The sequence below is a fragment of the Olea europaea genome, chromosome 6 (assembly GCF_002742605.1).
Source record: "Olea europaea var. sylvestris chromosome 6, O_europaea_v1, whole genome shotgun sequence".
Classification (NCBI taxonomy): Eukaryota; Viridiplantae; Streptophyta; class Magnoliopsida; order Lamiales; family Oleaceae; genus Olea; species Olea europaea.
Window position 1 is genome coordinate 19,185,701 of NC_036242.1, and position 19,795 is coordinate 19,205,495.

Consider the following 19,795-nt stretch of genomic DNA (forward strand, 5'->3'; position numbering starts at 1 on the left):
ATGAACAAATGTCTTGTTTGGTTTTGCATTTTCTTTTGTCACTTGCTAGTAGGGTGGGTTTTCTTCTATTTCATTATTTGGTTTATGTCATCACTGGAACAGACATACAATTTTTGTATATATTGTAATACTTAGATAGTTAATTAAAATCAATAGTGATGGCGACTAAAAATGCAGACACTCTTGTTTTTGAAATGCTTGAGTATTCATATAGCTATAATAGATTGACTTTTCAGTAATTTAGGGTGCGGTTGGTTTCCATTTTCATTTTCAAAACGATTTTTAGTTTTCCCCGAAAACGGCCCATTTTTCGCATTTTGAGCGTTTTCGACATTTATAACTAAAAATACTGAAAATGATAAAAAGTCGTTTTGCGTTTTCAGTTATAAATTTTAACTCGTTTTCAAAAATGCGTTTTCGAAAACGACGAACCAAACGCGTTTTTCGCATTTTCAAAAATGAAAAACGAAAAATGGACTGAAAACGGCAAACCAACCACGGCCTTAACTTCTATAGCATGGATCAATTTTGATGGTATTAATAAGATATATATATATATAACTAAGATTAAGAATAACATTGTGGATGTCCTTTATTTTAGTAGTTCCATTTTTTTCCTCCTGAAATTCCACAGTGAGTTGTTAGCACCAATTGAATTCTTATTGTGGTACAGAAACTTCCATATATTTTCAAGAGATTTTACCCATTCTTCTTGTGACTATTACAATCGAGATTGTACCTTAACAGCATTGGCGTGGTATGATTCATAATTTATACCTGGAATAGTTTGTACTATTCATATCTTTCAGTATGCTTTGTTTTGTGGAATATGAGTTGGGTGCTTATAACTATTTACAGTGGCGAATCTAGGAAGTCGAGTGAGTTTGGGCAGTTGTTGACCGAGGACGATTGTAATAGTGAAATTATTTATTAATATTAAAAAGTTCTTCAATCAATATAAACGTAAAAGTTATATACATATGAATATATAATTCAATACAATCCAAAATAACAAGAAAAAAATATTTTTTGAATCATATACGTAAGATCAAGTTTCAAGCTTTTATGAGTTTAAGTGAAACAAGGTGAAACTTATACTTAAAATATGATTAAACGGTAAATACAAGTTCCGAACTTAGGCGAAGCTTATGTAAAGTTTATAAAACAATGATTTTTAGAATTATTTTTAACAAAGAAGAAGTATTTTTCGAACTTTTAAAAGAAAAAAGAGCATCACTTAGATTGTGTAAATTTAAATTTTACAAAATAAATTGATAAAACCTAACAATAAAAGTATATATTATGCATAGTTATCATACCTGATCTATTCGTTAATTGAAAAAATCATCGGGTCAGGGATTCAATCAGTGGGTTATTGCAAGGCCGAATTTTAGTTAAAAATAATAATTTTTAAAGCAAAGAATCTATTATATATAGTCATGTTTATTAATCTACAATTGTCACAGTGGTCAAGCTTTTAATTATTACGTATTGAGTATAACAGAGTTCAAATCTTACACTTTGCAATGTATTATTAAATTTTTGGGTAATTAGTACAAAACGTTATTACCTTTCAATATTATTGTGCAAAATGTTCTTACCTTTCATTTTTTTGGTATTTTCACCCCTATTTTCTCATTTCATTGTGAAAAATGTCATTTTCATTTAATTTTTCAATAAAAAAATGTAAAGTAACAAATATACTCTTCTATTTAAATAAAACAAAAAGAGAAAAATCAAGAACAAGTTGTAATTATACTTTCAAACTTTTTAAAAACTGCAAATGAGTCCAATTATTTTATTGAGAAATTAGATTAAAAAAATCTTTTTTGCAATGAAATGTGAAAATAGAGATGAAAATGTTAAAAAATGAAAGGTATGAACATTTTGTACAATAACATTAAAATATAAGGACGTTTTGTGTGAATTGTGCTAAATTTTTCTTTCAACCAATTTGATAGTTAAAAAAGTGAAAACGAGGAGAGGTTCCTGGAATCAAACATGTACCTCTCACATTGAAAGCTTGTGCTCTGCCATATGAGTTACGCAACCTTACGTTGAAGTTTGATACATTTTATAAATATTTAACATAAATTGTCAAAGCTTTATAATCCCTTTTTTCGGTGGATCCAGCTTAGGCAGCTGCTTCGGCTTTTCGGGTGCTGGATCCATCCCTAATTATTTACATGTCATTATATAGACTAGCCCTTGACACGTGCGTTGCACGAGTTTTGTATTTTTTGTATTTTTATTAGCGTCAAAATTATAGATTTTTTACTTATAAGTAACTTCTTACATTTTACAAATATTTTTTGTTTGTATTTTTATTTGTTAATAATTTCTTACATAAAAGTGATTGTTGGAAATAAAATAGTGATAACAAAAAATATCAACAAATCAAAATATTACTAATAAACAAATTCAAAGAAAAAATTAATCTTCATCCTTGGAAGTCTCAATCCTCCATAATACGGAGACTTGATCTCTCATAACAAGTCTCCGTATTACGAAGGAAAATTCTCCGTGATACGAAGGCTTGATCTCTCCATAACAAGCCTCCGTATTATGGAGGAAAATCCTTCGTGATATGGAGGCTTGATCTCATGGAGAGATCGAGTCTCAATAATAAATATGGAGAGATTCCTTTGATATTTTTTTTATTTAAATGATATTTTATTTATAGATCATCTATTTAACGTATAAGTTATATTTAATTTTAAAAATTAAATATATCTAAATATTTACTCCAAATTTTTAAGTTAATATATTGTTAAGTTACAAGTAATTTTTACAATTATAAGTTTTTTTTTCTTTTTACTTTTAAATAACTTTAAGCGAATTTTTTTTTCATATATTTATGGAATTCACACTTTTACTCTTGAATTAACCCCCTCAATTAATTATTATTTAAACGGTTCGTAAACATTTTGATTGATATTATTTTTTGGTCATCCAAATGATTACTATATACATTTTACGTACATATATAAAAATAATGTTTTTATTTATTAAAAAATGAATATATTTATTTTTCGAAAAATGTGTTTTTATTATCATTTCATTTTTATCATGAAATGATTATAATCTTAATATGTTAAATTGTGCTTCAAAATTAAATAATCTATCAAATATAATTTTTGAAATTAATTTTTATAAAGTAATATGTTTTTATGAAATTTTTTTTAGCAAAGTAACGGAGGCTCCATAATAATACATGGAGGCTCCATAATAATAGAGGCATCAGCATGATGCCTCCGTAATTATGGAGGCTCATATTTGAGCCTCCATAATTTGTTATGCATATTATATTAAAAAATTAATTATTTTTTATTTTATAATTGTGTTTCCCAAAAAAATAAGTAGTTATGAAATTACTAATTTTTAAATGTGGTTTTTGGTTGAAAATAAAAATAATTTTTTATGTTATTTGTAAAAAAAAAATTATTGCAATTTTATTAGCGTAATGAAAAGATTTATTATACATTTTTACTTTTTGCATTTTGTGAAAAAATTTATTTATGGTGATTGACAAATATTCTTCCATATACACATCATGCCAACAACATTTAAAAATAATAATTTTAGTATATATTAAAAAAATAAAAAAATATATTACGGAAGCAAGGCCTCCATATTATGGAACAAAGCCTCCATAATACGAAGGCTTTATGGAGGCCTAGCCTCCGTAATCCGGAGGCTTGCTTCCGTATTTACGAAGGCCAACGTTGGCCTCCGTATCACGGAGGCTTGCGTTGTGCAAGCCTCCATATTTACGGAGGACAACTACGTAAAAGGTATATAATAACCATTTGGATGACCAAAAAATAATATTAATCAAAATGTTTACGAATCATTTAAATAATAATTTATTGAGGGGGTTAATTCAAGAGCAAAAGTGTGAATTTCATAAATATATGATTGAAAATATGTTTGAAAAAAATAAATTTTAAAAAATGAATACCAAACATGTTAACAAATAAATATATTTATTTTTCGAGAAATAAGTTTTTATCATAAAATGATTCTAATCTTAATATGTTAGATTGTGCTTCAAAATTACATAATCAATCAAATATAATTTTTAAAATTAATTTTTATAAAGTAATATATTTTTATGATTTTTTTTTTGAAGGTGAAATAGAATAATACTCAAAAATATAAAATAATTAATTTTTTATTAATTTTAGAAAATAAAATGTTATGGAAGTTCAACATGGAGGCCTCCATAATTCTGGAGGCTCAAGCATGAGCCTCCGTTCTCCAGAATTACGGAGGCTCATGCTTGAGCCTCCGTAATTCTGGAGGTCTCAACACGAGCTTCTGTTTACTTTAATAAAAAAAATTATTTTACTAAAAAAAAATTCATAAAAATATATTACTTTATAAAAATTAATTTGAAAAATTATATTTGATAAATTACGTAATTTTAAAGAATAGTAAAATTAGAATCATTTCACGATAAAGATGAAATAGTAATAAAAACTTATTTTTCAAAAAATAAATATATTCATTTGTTAAAATGTTTGGTCTTCATTTTTTTAAATTTATTTTTCTTTAAACATATTTTCAATCATATATTTATGGAATTCACACTTTTACTCTTGAATTAGTGTGAAGAAATAGAAAGGTATGACCGTAACGTGTAAAAATGGAGAAAAAGTAAATAGGACTCTATGACATAATCCTCCATGCCGCGTAAATTGAGAAAAAGCAACAAAGTCATTGTATCAAACACGTAAGATAAACGACGTCGTTGCTTTTTCTCAAAAAAAAAAAAAAAGTTACAGTGAGACAAAATGAAAGAATCTACTATTCTTTCTACAGTAGTGAAACATTGCTCTTTTTATATAGTAGTGATGATATGGTTCAATAAGGTATAAGAATAGACAAAAGATTTACCTATTTATAAAACCAAAATAAAAAAATGAGAAAGAAAGAAAGAAGGAAGTGGAGACTTGTTAGGTCTCATGAAAACATGAAAGGTCAAGGGATAGTGATAATAAAATATAAATTAGGAATGACAAAAAAATTCGTTCAATCCAATATTCATGGCCGTGTCCCAAATGAGACGGGGATTAATTGCCTAATCAAGAAAAATAACTTATTCTTGTTGTGCTTGAAAATAAGCATATTCTTCAATTGAAAAATTAGCATATTTTTGTTATTGAAGAAATAGCATAATTTTCAAACGATTTTGAGAAATTACGTATTATCAGTTGAAAAATTAGCCTATTTTCATAATTGTGAAAATAACATAATTTCCTATTCTGAAATTAACATTTCTATTTAATATTTCAGAAAGAAAATGGCAAATGAAACTATCGTTGCTAACACAACCACCGTGGCCCTACTCTTGTTGTGAGCACTCCAATGATACCGATATCTATTTCTCATGGAGCAAAATAGGAGAAATTTAGTATTCAATGGATTGAATTTTAAAAGGTGGTAGCAAAAGATGTTGTTTTATTTAACCACCCTTGACCTTGCAAAATTCTTAACAAATGATCATCTGAAGCTGAATGAGAATGAGACATATAACTAAGTCATCATTGCAATAGATGCATGGAATTGTTCTGTATACTTGTATCAGAATTATATCATGAATGGCTCCCCGATTCTTTTTATAATGTCTATTGTACAAAGAAGTTATCAAAGGATCTTTGGGAGTCTCTCAATCGAAAGAACAAACTCTAGGATATTGGCGCCAAGAAATTTGTGGTAGGCCGCTTCCTGAATTTCAAGATAGTCGACTTCAAAACTATGATCAGTTAAGTTTAAGAGCTCCAGGTGATCTTACATGAGAACCATGTTGAGGGGATGTCATTGAGTAAATATTTTCAACGGGCCGCTATTATTGAGAAGTTTCCCCTGGATGGAAAGATTTTAAGAGCTACTTTAAGCACAAGTGAAAAGAGATGAATGTTGAAGATCTGATTATTGGACTTTACATTGAGAAAGGTAACGGAGGATCTAATAAGTGAGGGGTATACCAACATGAGGCCATGACCAACGTTGTGGAGGATGGTCAAAGCTTCAAGACAAAGGAGAAGCCAAATAATGAAGGATCCAAGTTGGGACCTGAAGGGAAAATCTCGAAGAAGAAGAGATTTCGAAGGAAGTGCTTCAATTATGACAAAAACCTAAATCATAACTTATAAATAATAAATAAAAAAGTGAACTATATAATTATACGAAGTGTAATTGTATGAATACTAAACTAAATACAGATGACAAAAATTACAAAAACAGAACAAAAATTTGTAAAAAAATGAGGTCGGAGAGTCATTGAAGGAAAAAGACTCACAAGAAGAGGATGTCTGAGTGGCAATCATCTGAGGCTATCGATAGCAACTCGTCATCACAAGCAAAGTAGCTTCGCAAATTCGCAAATCAATCTAGAGGTTGAGAAATCGCATATTGTAGCATTGCAGCTTGTCTCCTTCAACTTCACTTGAACACTTCCCGTTTGATTTTGTGGACTGGACTTGCATAATGCATTGCCATTGAATTTATGATATTGATCGGGCCTATTTTTTTTATTTTTTTTAAATGGTTTATTAAGTGGCAGTCATCTTCCTCTCTTTCTTCCTCCACTACAGCCACTCCGTCTCTGCAACTAGTGCTTGGTGGCTACTGAAAGTTTTAAAGGAGCCTAGCACGCATGGCTATACCCCTCACTGGGTGCTGGCTCCGCCACTAATTTAGAGCAAATGTATAAACGTATTGCATAGTTCAAAACCGTGGTGTTTGGTCTATTAACATTTCTGTCCAACGATGTTTGTCTTTCTATTTAAGCATTTTTTGGATCTTAAATGCTGATCATGGGAAATAAATGAAAATTGAAAGATTCAGCTTGTGCAGATTTAAGCTGAATTATACATCATTCGAAAAGGTTGAGCATATGGAGATGTCCTAACCCTGGAATGAGTATCTACTAAGCGTTTGTTGAACTAGAAAAATTGAGGTGTCCAACAATATCTTGATTGCCAAAAATGATTTCCAAGTAATTAAAGGTAACAACTGTTAACAAGTTTCATTACAAATGAAGTGTGGTGTCAACTGTTAATAAACAGGATACAACAACAAAGTTCACTTTATCGTACATGCATATAAAACATCAATTCATGTCATTTTACAAAGTTTTAACGGAAAAAAGTTGAACGACATTGTTATTTTTAGCAACGTTTGCTTGACTTAAGAGGGTATTGTACCAAAATGAAATAATAAATTTATTTGTACAAACACGAGTAAAGAATATGGTTGTTTTATGCCACTTATCCTTTTATAATGGTTATATGTTTTCGATTAAATTGAATATTTCGATCGGTTCGAAAGTTAGGAGAGATAGTAGCCTTGGTTGATTCAAAACAAAATCTATGGACGATCCACTGCGCATTTAAAAAATAAAAATAAAAATTAAGTCCCTGTTTGGTGATCTTAAAATTTGAAAAACATAATTTTGAATAGTATTTTTTAAAGAATGTATGATTGAAAATTAACGAAAAGTTTTGGTTTTAAGTATAGAATATTTTATTGTGTAAATATATAATTGGAAATGAGTATGAATAATAAATTAAGGCCCTGTTTGGCACCAATTTTTATCAAAATTCATTTTTCTCTCTCTTCTTTTCAACTACATATTCTTTATTAAAATAATATTACACGTAAATCAAAAAAATTTTCTTATTTTTCAACCACACATTTCCCATCAATTTACTATTCAAAAATTCATTTTCACATAAAAATTCCTACCAAACACCCTCTAAAGAAAATTATTCGATTTTGTCCAGATTTTTAATGAAGTGTTTATATAAAAGCATTTTTTTATTTATAATATAATAAAAAGAGCAAAAACAATTACCCAACGCATATTTTAAAGAGCAAAACACAATTTAAAACTCAAACAGGCCCCGACGTGGCGTCCAGTAGTCAATACAGCCATTACAGAAGTCAATGAGGCTATAATTGTCAACAAAAACAGAATGATGTTACTTTCAGTGCTCCCTATAATCTGAGCTTATAATGATTTAGGCCCTACGCTTTGGAAAATATATAATCTGTATTTAAAGAAAAAATAATTAATTTAAACATTTAGATTATAACTTTGTTGTTTAAGATTAAAAATATTCAAAATGGATACCGGACTGTCTAAACCATAAGTTATCAATAGATTTTTCTAGATATGAAGTTCTCGCTATCTCATTGTTTGTTCTTTAATGAAATTTTGATACGTCATTATAATTTAAATTGTCAAAATTACAGTCGTACAAAGTTTGTTTTTCGTTTTATTTTTACATACTGCGTTATGTTCCACTATAATTTTAACACCTCAAAATTATAGCACTGTGTTAGAACTTGTTTGGACATTGCAAATGAGATAGCGAAATGGAAAAATAAATTTGAATTCTTGATTTTCCATTAATAAAACAGCTTACCTACAAATTTTCCCCTTCTTTTACAATTTGATAAATTTCTAGCGAAAACAGTCATTTTTCTATGCTAAATCTTAATTCCATTTTAACCAAATCCAATCGCCATCGACTTTATATCAATATGTTACAAATCATGTTCAACTTTTCTTTTCTCGATTAATTATCAAAACAAATAAAATGTAAATTTTACCCGTTAATTGAAAAACTATATGCATCACTTGCATCTAAAATCCTAAAACAAGGGATTAACTAAATATTAATTAATATTCAAAGTTGGATGTTTTGAATTTTGACTTTAAATACAAGAACCTCGAAGCAACGAGTTTTAACCACTTTCTTGCCGAATTATTGTGGACCCAATTTGATATAAAAACAATATTATGGGGGCCAAATGAGAAAATTAATTCATTATATTTCCGTGGACTTTTGCCTGCAAAAATAGAAAGTTCACAAAACAAGGCGGTGACTTTCAGGTTGCGGAGTATAGAAAATAGCTCAAATCTAAAAAACTCTCTAAAATCTCTTCTTCCTTAATCGAACGAAGAAATTTATTCATTGAAGCAATCATTCTCTCTGTAATCTCTTTCTCTTTGAAAGTTTGAAGCTTCAATGATTTGAAACTTCAAAAATTTGAAGTCAAAACTAAGTTTAATGGCTGAGAATCAACCTCCGTCACCACCATCACCATCATCTCAGTCTGCTCGGCCGAGGATTGCTTTGCCTCCGAGGAGTTCAATGGAAAATTTGTTTATGGGTGGGCCGGGGGCGAGCCCGGGCCCGATGACCTTGGTTTCCAGCTTTTTTGCGGAAAATGACCCCCGCTCGTTCTCGCAGTTGCTTGCCGGAGCCATGGACTCTCCGGCAGGTATGCCAAACATTAGGCATAATTTTTTACCTTCTCAGCCGGTGCAACAGGCCGCAGTGGAGAATAAGGAGGATACTGGAGGTGATTTTAGGTTTCAGCATAGGCCGGCTGGTTTAGTAGTGTGGCAGCAGCCTGGGATGTTTACAATACCTCCCGGATTGAGTCCGGCAAGCTTGCTTGATTCGCCTGGGTTCGTTCCGCCTGCTCAGGTACTAAATTTAGTCTTCAATTTAACATAACTTTGATCGATTCATTGTAATCGTGGAATTGAATGTGTTTATGGTGAAATAGAATTGTAATTTGTCTGGATAATGAAATTTATGAGTGAGATTGATATACTTGCACAATTAATTACTTTACCTGAAATTGATGAATTGGAGAAGGAAATGGTGGAATTTTGTGGGGAAAAATTTATGAATTGAAAATGACATTAGTTTGTGAGCAATTATTGATCAGGGAGAGGAATATATGTAAACCATGAATAATTGGAAAGGGTTGGTTAGTTATTACTGTTGTTTTATATATTTCTTTTCTTATAACTCTTTTCAGCACTTCAGCTCGACATGTTAATCGTCTGAAGCTCGTTATCTCAAGGTCACTGTTGGTGTGAGATATTACTTAGTGTTGACCTCTTCAAATAATATTCTGGCAGTCTACGTGGAGTCAGATGTTACGCAATAGTGTCTCGTGAACAAAGGCACAAAATATTTTACTCTTGATGGATTATAAGTTAACAAACATTTGTTTGAGGTCAACAGTATAACATTTAAATTGTATGAGAATTTAAAGTTGTGCTCTTGTACACAGGAAACAGCAAACTACATATATAAATTGTCCTTAAAAAGCTTCCATTTTATCTGAATCGGTGGTGTTGATGGTACATAGAGGTGTATCTAAGCGTGTACACCCCTCTCACATGGGGTGTGGGATCCACCCGAATAAAAAATACTTATTCGGGTGGACCCCACACCCCATGTGAAAGGAATGTACACCCTTAGGTACACCCCATTATGTACCACTAGATTAATTCTATTTGAATTTAAAAAACTAAGTAACCTAATACATAAACATAACCAAACAACATCAAACGTGGGAATTATCCAATACTTTTTGCCTGTGACCAAATTATTCCACGGATATACCAGACAAACACTTCTCATCCCTTTCCATTTGCACATTTAGCCCCTGTTTGATTGCCACTATTTGTGGAAAGTGTAGTAATTTTTAGAAGAATATGCGGTTAAAAAGTAGGAAAAGTTTTGAATTTACGTACAAAATATTTTATGGTGTGGATATGTAGTTGAAAATGAGTATGTAGAAAAGAAGTTTTCAAATAATAGTTATTAAAAAGGGGCTTAAATGAAACTTGACATTGTTTGAACCGTAATTGGAAATTTTTAATGATATTTTTGTCATTGTAAGGAGATGTTGTACACTTCCAATATACTTGTTTATTTGGCAAGTTTTACTTTAGTTTATTTAGACATAAATTTGCTTCAAGATGCATATTTGGCATAAGACAAAATGAGAAGGGAATACTATTTCAGTGTGTGTGTGTGCGCGCGCACGTGTGAGAGAGAGAGAGAGCCTTGTCACGGAGTTAGCACTTTTCTCCTCAACTCTGCACCTTGTAGTGGCATGTGTGGTCCAGCCCATAGACAGGGTGGGTTCTAGGCCACCCCAGGACTAATAGTTAGATGTTACGACAATTTTTTTAGTGTTGATTCTTTTGGTTTCAACAGCAACAAAGTAACAAGATGCTTATTTAAGACACCGGTTTGCAATAAATTAGAGAATGTATTCCTGGTAAATTATGATAGCTATGTTGAGAAAGAGATTGTTGATGGTGTTTCTTCAAATTTCATATTTGATAAGTTTGATCTTTTGAAAAAACCACAAGTTGCGACTTAGCACCCGTTTGGCCCCCATTTTTTGAAATGAAAATGGATGGAATAGCAGTTCTTAGAAAAATGAGTAACTAAAAAAAAAAATTAAAAAAAAACTATCAATTTACGTATAATATTATTTTATGAAAAATTATGTGATTAAAAATTAGATAAAAAAAAATGAAATGAAGTTTATTGGAAACCAAATGAGGGCTAAAATAGCGAAAATAATTAGAATTATTAATGGTCTTAACTGGCTTAAGTTTTGCCACTTTATCATGCTTTACTCCTTTTAAACCTTGCAATAAAGTCAGCACTAGCAAATATAGCTCTCTATTTATTGCTAGTCAGTTAGACCTCAGTGAAATTTTTAAAAAATAAATAAGTAAACTGAAATAAGAAAATAATTCACGTTATTTATTTTACAAGTAGAGTAAGAGTTACATCAAAATAATTAACTTTCATCATAGCATTGTTCCAAGGCTTTACAATAAATCACACTTTCCATTAGCAAAATTCACAGCTCGGCAATCCCATCTTGATACTCTTTTAGCCTTCTTTCCCTCGAAATTACATAACCCATACCAAATTAAGGAGTGAACTTTATTGAAATATGTTCAAGATTCACATGAAGTCTTCTTCAAGCTCTTGTAGGGACTTGGTAGTTGAAGCAATCTCCTTGTTTGATGTCATCTTCTCAGCTACCATCAAGTTTTTGTAGCTCCTCAACTCCGCTTGTTTCTCCCTCTGGAGTCTTTCCAACTCTTCCTGCCGTTTCTGCAATATATTTTCAATTGAATTACAAAATTTTTTGGTGGGGTAATTTGTAAGAAATAAAACCAAATAAGTATATCGCAGCAAACTTAAATAGCTTTGTTGAAATTATTGTCATCGTAGGATATCATGATGGATTCTTCCTTTGCCTAGAGATGGAGATTGGATTCCTGTGAGGGAATTACATTTATAATGCAGCAGAAAACATCGTAAATTTAAAAGTAGATATTTAATTTTCCTGTATTACTTGTCAATCATTGAGTTGTGAAATTTCCTCTTTACAGTAGTTATTATCGTAGGCTTATCCTCTCTCTCTCTTGCTCTTTATGTTGTACATCAAGTTCTTTTCAAGCAATAATCCTTGGCAGGAAAAAACTGAATATAACTGGAGTAGGAATTGGCTGCATTAATTGGATTAGAAAAATTATAATATTTTCATTCTCGTTTCTATCCAACCTGCAAATATATGTATTTTAGCAGCAATTTTTCTAGCAGCAGGTATCTTTACAAGTTCTTAGTTTGTCCAAAGTTATTAGTAACTTTTTAGGAGGAATATTACTGGGTACCATGGATTAATAAATGTGTTTTGGATAATTAACATGGGAAGTGGAGTGTCATGACTTTTGGGGTTAAGGAAACTCCAAGTCACAAGTCTAGAAATATTTTCATTCACCTTTATGATCTAAGCAATAAGTTCAGGGAGATATACTTCAGCGTTTGTGATGCACCAGCGCATGTAACAACAATGATTATCAAATTATATGTATTTTAATGCAATAAAGTTTACACAGAAATTATGACTCACTTTCTCTCTAAATTGCTGTTTTCTCTCTGATCTTTCAGCCGCATTGACTGCCTCTCGTTCAGCTGAGCAGATAAAAACACAGATATGTAATATGATGCTCAAATACAAAAGGAAGTGTAATATTAAATAAAATATCAGGACTCAAAATGAGGTAAGTGAAAAGGTCAAAAGACTTGGAAAGCAGAGAGGGGGAGGAGGGCACAGCTTTAACACAAGAATTATAAATGCACCTTTCAAATCAGGTTGCCTTTCCACCTTTGTCCTGTTTAACTGGTTAATTATGTCATTTATTCTCTTTTCCACTTTTACAGTACGAACCTAAACAAAGAAACACATGAATTAACTTTGACATCCAACCTGAACAAGAGAAAATATGCGCTGCAAAACATAGAATCCAGAGCGAATGAATTATACAGGCATGAATATTAAAGATGGATAAAAAAATTACCATTCTGGGGTTGTGAAATCCAACTTGTCCAACATCCATGGAAGCAGTCTTTTTAAGATTTTGCCAAGGAGTGTAAACAACATCAACATCATTTACTTTATTACCTGCCAGGTAACAGAATCAGAAGATTTTAACTGCTGTCTAAATTCCATAAACAAAATAGGTAAGCTTTCCGAGAAGAAATCAGTCAGCTGTTTTGACATATGATCAGCATACAAAGAGCGTTATACTGACATAATAAGTTTCATGGATACATCAATCATGTAAAGTGGGGGCGATTACAATATGCGATTAACAGTTATATATGAAAAAAGGGGGAGGGAAATTCATGAATGTGTACTAGCCTTGGATAGAATTTGCTTTAACTAGTTGAGCACAATCTTCCAGAACACCTTCGGGTATATCCTCAATGGTTCGACCCTTAGGCAATCTAAGATAAACGTGAGCTGAAGACATTTTATCCACATGAAACCTACATAGAACAATTGTGTCAAGAAAACTTCAACAACTGATGGAAAATTCACAAGAATGCATTTATCAAAGCCTTTAGCATATGAACAAATTCGATTATGACCGACTTTGGGAAGCTTCCATTGAATTCCGGAAGTGGCTGTAAACCATTAGCTATCGAAACAATTGATGACTATCCTTGTCAATTCAAAATGGAATTTTCTGCGACCAAACAAAGCGCGAAGCACAACGAGCAAATTATTTCCAGATGCGTTGAATTGAGATTTCCTTTACATACCAAACTATTTCCATCTTTCTTTCTTTTTCTTTGCCATACGTAGATAAACCCATCATCTTCCCCAAACAAACATAAATTAAAAATTTCTGCGCGCACGACATAGATCTAATTAGATAAAATAAAAGAAAATACCAAATGTCTTCTGGGAAGCCGTATTTGATGAGTTCCTCGTTCTCGTGCTTATCGATTCCCATGAATATCGTGTAATCTCCGTCTTCTGGTCGCGCCTTGAAGTAGAAAACCATTTTCTCTTTCTAGGGTTTCGAATTTCTATTTCTTTACTTTTCTTTTTCCCCCAAAATCAGTGACTGAGATTGAGATCGAAAGGTAAGTCCCTCAGTAAATATGAGAATAAATACTGATTTAGACTGTCGCAACAAATTCAAGTCTTACTAGATCAGAAATGAAAAGAATCATTTCATTGAATCACCTTGAAGGCATTGATAATACTAGATACATATATAGGCGGTAGAAATAGTCTCTTTCATACCAGACTGAACAATCTTTACAGAAACATTTTGCTCTCTCTCTCTCTCTTCCCACTCAGATGAACCACTGTTATGCTAAGAACTTTACACTTTCATGGCTCACCGTGGCTTAAAATGTCGTCCCTCAAATCTCCAGCCTTAATCTTTACTAAGAGTTACAAGTGTTGGCATCTGTCCATGATTTTCAAAGTCTACTTTGTCCAGTCGAACGCAACATAGAACTTTCTCGGGCAGTTCCTCGGGCTTTTGTGCCTGCAGTGACCATTATGATCTCATAATCTGAACATATTGTCATCATCTTTTATTTTTTATTTTTTGATGTTGTATCGACTCTAGAGGAGACGAAGCACCATGCTCCTCCAAATCACTTGATATTGGTTTTGAGTGAAAATAATTAAAAGAATTACCTGAATTGTCAATCCGAGATCAAGTATACCATGTTTTAAACGAGCTCGAAATGCATCGAGTCCTTTCCTACATATGTAGCTGAAACGATGTACATCCAGGTCGATTTCCAAGTAATTGGGTCCCTGAGAACGTGACGTTCATTTTCAAAGTAACTAAGTACCATCAAATGTAAAGTTCATATAAAGAAAAGTTGATAAATACCTAATCAAATGAAGATAAAGGCAAAAGACAGCAATAAATAAGATAAAGAAGTTTACTATTCAGAAATGGTCTAAATATCTGACAGTGCATGTTTGGGAGTGCTTATAGGGAGCTTTTAACCACTTCCCAATTATTAACAAATAATTGACCACGAATTACTAGAATATGTACCTTGTAGAAAACATGTTGAGGACGGGAAAGTATTGGCTTATCCTTGTATGCAGATAGAAGCTTTTTCTCGGCAGAACTCAAATGGAGGTCCTCAGGATTGACAGGATTTACCAAGAACTTTAGCCTTTCTCTGTAAGGAACTGTGGATTCTTTAGCAAAACCCTTCACAGTCTCCATCTCATCCATGACAAATCTCTAAGGTATAACCAAATGGAAGCTGTTAACCAAAATTTGCACTGATAAACCCACAAAATTAAGCAAATGGTCCAAAAATCGATGAACAGAATTTTTAGGACTCACTGCAAGAGCAAAAAATGTTGAGTAATCTTTTGAATACCTTTATGGTGTCCAAAACTAGTGGAGATATCTCTTTGTCAAAGTTGTCTGATAATTTGAAGTATAATACAAGGCTTAAGCCTTCCCCGTCACTGTCACCAAGGAACATGGAAGCAGGATAGGCAGGAAGCTGCCATAAGAACTTCCCGAATTAAGCCTCCAAGAGGTAACAACAGCAATATCAAACAAATAATAAATAAAAATTAATCATTATTTTCAATAAATTTGGGTCGACTACATGAATCAATTTCTCCAGTCCGTTCATCTCAAAAGACAAATGCTAGACCTGTATGTTAACAATCAGTAGGTAAGGCACTTCATTGTGTGACTTCACAGAAGGAAGTTCAACATGCTGTGCGATGTGATGTATCTTTCGAGGGCAGGCGAATAGATCAGTACCAAAAGGTACGTAAGGGCAGTGATTAGGAGCAGGATATTTCTTTTTATCTCTGCATTCAGAAAAATTATAATCTAGTCAGAACTTAGAAAGACATGATACAAATCCAGACTCCCACCAAAAAGTAGCCATAAATATGCATACTATACTAGATCATTACTTGGTAACAATATGACATGCCTGAAATAATTTTCTCCGCGTAGCTTAAAGGCAGAAGGTGCTAGAGGGCACCAGCGACCTTGAGTTGGCTTCTCCACGGAGCATGGAATTAGATCCCCTGCTCTAGGATGACATAAGAATCTATCAGACGAACCTATCATTGTAAATGTATTAGCTTATATCTCTACCTGTTTAGATAGCTAATCTTAACTGTGTGCTATAAACAACTTATTTAACAGAGTACATTTTCTACTTACAGAACTCTGTTGGAATTTCTCTATCATAGAGTTTCCTCTCTAATGGAACTACTGTAGCGCTTGACTTACTTCTGTTTGATATTGAACCTGGGAACGGGAAATGCTGATTTATGTCAAAGGCATCGACTGAAGGAAGAACTGTGATAGGCAACACTCAAAATTGCTTCTCACAGTTGTTTCTTCATAATGCTGTACATTGACTTCAATCCTCTTTTGTAAAATTTTCGGTTGTGTTTTTAAAGTGTGAAAGATCAGTATTTTGTATACCTGAATTTAGCTGCATGAAGCCATTCTGTTTCTTTTCCTCAAAGTTCAAAATATTTGTAGTTTTATCCTCGGTTCTATACGCATTGTCAACAAAGCACGAGTTACCCTCAAATTGAGTCGTTTGTCCATCTAATGAGCTCCAACCTGTACTCAACGATGCAAAAAATTTTGGAAGAAAAATATAAACACCAAATTGAAATTCTGTTGCAAATGAAAAGTAAATCAAAACAGAAATTATCAGAAATTACCACAATCAACACTGATAAAGTCTTCATCGGTATCAGAGTCAAGAACACTAACGGAGTCAAACCATTCTTCTTCTTGGCACGTTCCTGCTAAAACCGTAATCTGATGAATATTTTGGTTACATGTGCAATAAAGAAGGAAAATGAAGGAACAAAAGAGAACCGTACCATTTATCCCAACTTCAGTATGGTTCTGTTGCCACTCACAATGTTGGAAAGTTCGAATTTGCGTCTCAGACATGCAGCAGATCATTGTTTCGCCACTTTGAACATCCAAAGAAGCTAATTCTTGGACAGAAAAGTCGCTCACAAAATTCTCAACAGTTGCAACTGGAACTGATGGGGCAATCTTTCGGCGAAATTTGCAAGACTTGTACAAGTACTTGGCATTTGATTTCACCTTTAGTTTTGCTTTTGAAACACAGCTACCCATGAGTGTGACTAATTTTCACAAAACCTTGCGAGAAATAACACCTTCCTCATGTCATATGCCAAATTTACAATGGATTCGTGCACAAGATCAAGAAAGCTTCAGTCTTCAAGTAACCAAAAGGTAACAAGTGAAATTGTACCAAAAATTTGATTCGTAAGCAAAATTAGATAAGATATCATCCAATAGGGGACAGAAACTACAGAAAAACACTCGTATTACTCCCAGGGAGGTAAAAACCTCACATTTTCTTTCAAAAGTGGGGGAAAAAAAGCAATTACAACCTCAAATGTATATAAATGGATTAAGGTTTCGGATGACAAACTCTACATTCATCCTTTGTCAGCCATTTATTATCGATGGTGCAACTGAAGATACTACCTCGAGCTCCGGTTGGCTAAAATACATAAGCATTTTTGGGTCTTAATGCATTAACTAAAAGTATATTTGTAAATGATTGATGAATGAAGCATTAGCCATTTAAGTTTTCAATTCAGTCACGGAAGACAGTTTGTCTGAAGCAAATGCAACACACTCAAAACGCAGAACAAGCTAACACAACAAAGGAAAATCTTAAGGAAACCATTAAGCTCAAGTCATTATGGATTATAGCATCAATAGGCAATCAAGGTGGGTTTTTTTTTGGGAACTTTGATCAAACTTGACTATATGTTGTAGTTCAAGATTAAACTTATCAACCAGAGAATTGAATCTAAACGTCGAAATCAAAAAATATATATATAAAATTGAAAAATCCAAACAACATTTGAATACTTACCAGTTACCATTCAAAGCAAACTCTGGAGAACAAGAATCCAGTATTAGGCCTTCCTACCAGATATTTCAATCAAACTTCACTCACTCGATGCCCTCTGCAGATCAATTTGATCAGATATTTAAGCAGATGACAATCCTAAATCTTAGAATCAATGTCATTTAAATACCCCATAACCTAATTTTGACCATAAATAAATAACTACCCAAAAAATTTCAAGTAGTAAAATATAATTATTTGATGAATAAGTGATTTCACCCCCACCCCCCATTTTGCCTGTGAAATTTGGCCCTCTCCCACCCAAACAGAGAAATGAGTGAATGAGTATCTTAACATGAAAAGGTTGAACAAAAAGAATTTTAATAATTGTCAAGAATTCTCCATAAAACTCATATAAAATTAGTCAAGAAGAAAAGGACTTCAATTATTAGAGAACGGTAGAGAACTAACTCATAAATTAATAAATGAATGTTCCTTTTCTATTTTTATTATAATAATAGGCAACAAAGAGTAGAATCAAGAAACTAAAGTAAATAAACAGTGATGGGTCTTACCAGAAACTCATAAATAAAAATGCCTCTAACAACACTACCAAACAAGACCACCTAAAACACTCAAGCAACGTTTGGCATATCGGATTAGTTCATACAAAGAATTTAGTTTAAAATTGTAATGAATATTATTAAATATTTGGCATCCATTAATTTTTTATTTAAAAGAATGTCATTTCGTGTATCTTCCTTACTCTGCGTAAACTCACCTCCAACTTTCATAATAGTGCAAATAACTATAATTTGAATTGAAGCTTAAAGAATAGTATTAATTTTGATCCACCATAATAATATCTACCTATTACCCTTCATTATAATTTTATACTAAATTTCTTACATGGCCTAATTTAGTGTGACCTCATAATTATTTGCGTACAGTCATACTATACGTTCCTCGTAAGGTGGTGGTTCGTATAACACGAAAACAATAATTAAAATATGAACTTTGGCTTACTACGAAACCCTAATACTGTTACGGTCGAAGAAGCAATTTGATAGATAAATTTTGAATAATAATTAATTTTGTAAGTGCTTTTATTCGAGTGATTTAGCAAAGTGCAAACCCACTAAAAGCATATAGAAAAAAAGGAAGAAAACTGGGACTTGGGAGAAAAAAAAATCTTCGAATAACAGTAATGACCAGTAAGAATCTCGACTGCATGCAAAAAGATAAGAAGGGAAGAAAAATCCAGTGTAAATGAAGAATGATAACAAATTATTTGCAGTTATATTAATATTTCAACCACACATCCATACAATAAAATATTTTATACGTGAAATCAATATTTTCTACTTGTTAAACCATACATTTTCCAAAAAAATCACTATTCTATAGCTCATTTTCCCCTCAAAAAAAATTATTTTTAATGGTTGTGAAATAGGGGCTTAACACGAATAATTGAATATAATCATATAGTTTTTGTTAGGTATGGAAACTGGGAATACGGGAGGGTGGAACCTGAAGAGAATCGAAGAGAGACACTTGTTAAGTGGAAGTTCCCTCTCTTTGCAGTCATGAATGGCACTGTGAACGAATGGGTTTCCAAAGCTTAAAAGTTAAAATGAGGAAAAACGAGCACCGTGGAAATACATACTGCTCAGCCAAAGAAAGATGATGGAGAGTTGATCGAAATGGGCATTAAATACTTTTCA

The 19,795-nt window shown here is 32.2% G+C and overlaps 2 protein-coding genes across 8 annotated transcripts; both read right to left on the reverse strand.

Moving 5' to 3' along the window:
- Nucleotides 1–11,579: 11,579 nt before the first annotated feature.
- LOC111396088 (coiled-coil domain-containing protein 25-like) lies at nucleotides 11,580–14,295 on the reverse strand. The gene is made up of 6 exons (XM_023022377.1): nucleotides 14,091–14,295; nucleotides 13,555–13,682; nucleotides 13,211–13,314; nucleotides 12,993–13,080; nucleotides 12,763–12,824; nucleotides 11,580–11,960 (listed from the first exon to the last, which is right to left on the reverse strand). Exons 1-6 carry the CDS (start codon nucleotides 14,201–14,203, stop codon nucleotides 11,808–11,810), a joined length of 648 nt encoding a protein of 215 aa, XP_022878145.1. The 5' UTR covers nucleotides 14,204–14,295; the 3' UTR covers nucleotides 11,580–11,807.
- A 56-nt stretch (nucleotides 14,296–14,351) lies between these two features.
- On the reverse strand, nucleotides 14,352–19,795 carry LOC111396087. Of its 7 annotated transcripts, XM_023022370.1 has the most exons (12): nucleotides 19,602–19,795; nucleotides 18,096–18,189; nucleotides 17,056–17,423; nucleotides 16,891–16,977; nucleotides 16,643–16,786; nucleotides 16,376–16,462; nucleotides 16,140–16,272; nucleotides 15,849–16,011; nucleotides 15,564–15,692; nucleotides 15,227–15,421; nucleotides 14,854–14,976; nucleotides 14,352–14,698 (listed from the first exon to the last, which is right to left on the reverse strand). In XM_023022370.1, exons 3-12 carry the CDS (start codon nucleotides 17,318–17,320, stop codon nucleotides 14,585–14,587), a joined length of 1,440 nt encoding a protein of 479 aa, XP_022878138.1. In that variant the 5' UTR covers nucleotides 17,321–17,423; nucleotides 18,096–18,189; nucleotides 19,602–19,795; the 3' UTR covers nucleotides 14,352–14,584. The 7 variants fall into 7 exon arrangements, with proteins under 7 accessions (XP_022878138.1, XP_022878143.1, XP_022878140.1 ...); XM_023022375.1 differs by lacking the exon at nucleotides 19,602–19,795 and having other exon boundaries at nucleotides 16,140–16,236; nucleotides 18,096–19,291; XM_023022372.1 differs by lacking the exon at nucleotides 19,602–19,795 and having other exon boundaries at nucleotides 17,056–17,344; nucleotides 18,096–19,290.